We start from the raw sequence: 4,098 nt of genomic DNA, 5'->3' as shown, positions 1-4,098 counted from the left end.
CTCAAAACCCCAATAAATCTATTTGAAATTCATCCGTATTTTAGAAATCTTAAGACCTCCAATCCCGTTCATAAATTATCTTTACGATTCCTTCAGTAATATGTTTTTAGCCATGAAACATTGATCATGATATATTAAAAAAGCGCACATAATTTACTATTAAACGTCCAAAGCAGTTATTTTATGAAACCCCCCCCCCAAAAAAAAAAAAATTGTGGCAGGTATGTAATCTCATGTTATGCTTAAAGAATATTTTTATGACAACGATAAACTTTCTTCATGCATTTGGCAAGGACGATTATAAGTCTTTAAATATGTCCATAACCATTGGGAAATATTCAGCATTTTACATTAGCTAATTAAAGCCGAACCAAAAAGGCAAACGGTGTAACATAATCTGTTGGGTTTTGTGGTAAAATCCACATTAATAGTCATTTTGTGTGAAAGTTTAAAAAAAAACTCTACATGTCTTAACAGTGTTCATTTTGAATTACCATTTCCCTATGTGAAGCCTATATTATTTTTATGCAATTATTTAAAGAAAAAAAGCTAACAGTATTTTTCAAAGTAGGTTACATTATTACTGGTCTTTTGATGGAGTGATTGCCAAAGTGATTCATTCCCAGATTTTCTGCGCATTCAAAAGATGTCATAGGTAAAATAGCCCTCCCTTTTCACGGTATTTGATTTAGATAGAGATCATTTGAATGGCTACATGCTCGTTGGTCTGCTTCCATTGGCCTTTGGAGAGGTAGACGCATGGAGCTTTGGGAAGCTTTATTCACCCTACAAATCCAGTAGGAAATGCACGTAGAAAGCCTTTTGTACACCGTTTTTATTGTTGTGCTTCAGAATTGTAGTCAGAGGTTGAATTGTGTTATTTATTCGAGACAGTGTGTTTATGGAACCCGCAGAAAACACAACAATTGGGGAATAGAAAATGACAAAACAATACGCTGAACAGCATCTCGTGACATTTCTCCAAAGCAATAAAAATAATGAATTTGACTGACAGCCCCAACAAGGGTTTGTTTTATTTATCACGTGGTAAGCTTTTCATCCAATGGCGATGCGCCATTCCATGTCTTGGTCAGTTGCGTCAATCCAGCTGTGGATGTAACCTGGTGTCCTACTCTGGACTTGGGTCTTTGAAACAGAATTCTCCGTCCGAATGGTGAACGTGACATGACCACCTCCTTGCTCCTGAATCCTCGCTGGGCGGACACGGTTATGTTTGTGTATGACAACAATTTGGATGAGTTAAACAAGAACATGGAGGGTCTGGTTGGTAGCGGCAATTTCGCGGCCAACCAATGCAGGAATCTGATGGCCCACTCCGCTCTGGGGGGTCACCCCTCTAGCTTGGTGCACGGCTCCGGCTACTCCGCGTTGGATGTATCGGGCTCAAGCTCCGGGGAACCAGGCAAACAGTGCACACCATGCCCCGCGGTCCCTCAAGGCTCCTCCACAGGTCCCTTACCCTATGGGTACTTTGGCAACGGCTATTATCCCTGCAGAATGGGGCGGGGTTCGCTCAAGTCCTGCACCCAGCCCAGCGCGCTCAGCTACTCTGCGGAAAAATACATGGACACCCCGGTCACGTCTGAAGAATACCCGAGCCGGGCTAAAGAATTCGCGTTTTACCACGGGTACCCAAGCCCCTACCAGTCCATGGCGAGCTACCTGGACGTGTCGGTGGTGCAGACTCTCGGGGCAGGAGAGCCCCGTCACGAAACGCTGCTTCCAATGGACAGCTATCAGCCGTGGGCACTGACGAATGGCTGGGGCGGTCAGATGTACTGCTCAAAGGACCAGAGTCAAGCCGGACACCTTTGGAAATCTGCGTTGGCAGGTAAAAACATATGCTCTGAACACTGTCTTAGTACATTATTAGATTACTGTAATGGGACACATTGTGACATGGGTTGAATAGCCTGTATAAGGCAAATTAATTCACGCTTTTTCTAATGCATGATTTCGCAATATAAGTACCCTTCATTTTGTGCATTAATCGCAAACCATCATGATGATTTTCAATCCCTTATTCTATCACATGTTTGGGCTGAATATTGGATGTTAATGTGTCTCTGTATAGGCACGCACGTTTATATGAGCGACCATTTTGGTCGTTGTAGTCTTCCTGGTTTTCTGAGTTTATGAATACCTCATTGTAGTGTTAATGCATCAACGTGTAGGCAGTTATACACTGCCGTTTCCCGAAAAACGCAACGTGGGTTATCCCTGTCAATGAGAAAGACTGAATTGTAGAATTAAATGCACATTTTCCAGACTCCAGTTTCTCTTTGTTGTCCATTACAGATGTAGTGGCCCACCAACACGATGGCAACTCCTTTCGTCGCGGTAGAAAGAAAAGAATACCGTACACCAAGATGCAGCTAAAGGAACTGGAAAAAGAGTATGCCGCCAACAAATTCATCACGAAAGATAAGAGGAGAAAGATTTCAACAGGAACCAACTTGTCAGAAAGGCAGATTACGATCTGGTTTCAAAACAGGAGAGTTAAAGAGAAGAAGTTCGTGGCCAAAGTCAAGACCAGTGCGCCGTAGCCAGCCAGGCTTGAGCTAGACGATTTGGACGAGGGACATTGTTTTTGGTGTATGAACAAAGAAATGAAGGAAAGAAAACGTCGACGTGGTGCTTTTTTTGGATTGGGATTTGGTTTGCTATTTTGCCTGCGCAATTGCATCTCCAATTCGTCTTTTGAAAAGAATAAATAAAACAAGAACCAAGCCCTCTAAAGACAATGTTTTAGAGGCCTGTAAATACAGCACTTGCCTGCTTTAATGTAACACTTAAATCTGCTTAACTGTTTAACTCGTGCTATACATGCAGGTATATATAGGCTATATGTCAATGTTGTTACTGCAGTAGACTAGGAAACGTATTATGCAATCATATTCCCAATATATACTGTTTATAACGCTTGTAAAACAGTACTTATAAAAAATATAGCGTAATGCTTAATAAATTGTTTTAATCCCAGTATGTTGTATAAATTAAATGTTACTTCGTGGAATATATGTGTTATATATGTGATTCTGTTTGCAAACCCTGTTTATATAGGGATAGTTCAAGATAAAATAGAATAATGATCGGTAGAAGTACACATTGAAATGAGGATGGTCTACGACCAAGAAATGGAGTTCAGAAATTTCAATGTAATGTAAAGTTACATTCAAACCGTTTATAATATATTTTAAATATGAGTTTTACGCATTAAGTTAGTGATGCATTTGACATATTATGCTCCATCATGAAAGCTGCATCAAAACTTAAAAAAAAAAAAATACAACTTTTAAAGTGTCCGTACCCTTTATAAATAATCTCGTGCTTTTCATGCCGAATAACAGTCTTTCCGGGGCTCATGATTTTGGTGATGGGTAAAAGCTACTGTGCCGTTCGTGCCAAATATATGATTTATAATGAACTGTGTGGTTCGAGCTCTGAATGCTGATTGGCTGACAGCCGTGGTATATCAGACAGTATACCACGGGTATGACAGAACATGTATTTCTACTGTTCTAATTACGTTGGTAACCAGTTTATAATAGCAATAAGGCACCGCTGGGGTTTATGGTATATGGTCAATATACCACGGCTAAGGACTGTGTCCAGACACGCCGCATTGTGTCGTGCGTAAAAACAGCCCGTAGCCGTGGTATATTGGCCATATACCACACCCCTCGGGCCTTATTGCTTAAATATACTTTGAAAGTTGAAGGCCTGCAAACACAGCCATATTTGAAATGGCTAGCTATGACGTGTTGTATGTTAATACTTAGCCTTACTTGTATCACCTACTGATGCTCTTATTACTCATTAATACTCTTGGAACCCTTGGACGTTTACGCAGGCCTAGGCCAATAGGCTACTTCAAAATATATATGAATGGTTTAGACAGGATTGTGTTAATTTGGTAGGCCTATTTAAAATGAGCATAATTACTAGCCTATTCAATACGAAATCAGTCAAATACGGCTACAAAGGTTAAACTGACTTCAGCTATAGGCCTTTATATGCAAACTAAAACAAATTAAATTCACTTCAAGCGTCAATAAATGAGTTGCATATTCAATA

General features: G+C 40.3%; 1 protein-coding gene across 1 annotated transcript; it reads left to right on the top strand.

Moving 5' to 3' along the window:
- The first annotated feature begins 1,117 nt into the window (after positions 1 to 1,117).
- LOC139564802 (homeobox protein Hox-B13a-like) lies at positions 1,118 to 3,039 on the top strand. Its single transcript, XM_071384638.1, has 2 exons — positions 1,118 to 1,852; positions 2,320 to 3,039. Exons 1-2 carry the CDS (start codon positions 1,186 to 1,188, stop codon positions 2,565 to 2,567), a joined length of 915 nt encoding a protein of 304 aa, XP_071240739.1. The 5' UTR covers positions 1,118 to 1,185; the 3' UTR covers positions 2,568 to 3,039.
- Positions 3,040 to 4,098: the final 1,059 nt, after the last annotated feature.

This window comes from Salvelinus alpinus, chromosome 36 (genome assembly GCF_045679555.1).
Source record: "Salvelinus alpinus chromosome 36, SLU_Salpinus.1, whole genome shotgun sequence".
Classification (NCBI taxonomy): Eukaryota; Metazoa; Chordata; class Actinopteri; order Salmoniformes; family Salmonidae; genus Salvelinus; species Salvelinus alpinus.
Note: the sequence above shows the minus strand (reverse complement) of the source record. Positions and strands in the feature narration are given on the sequence as shown.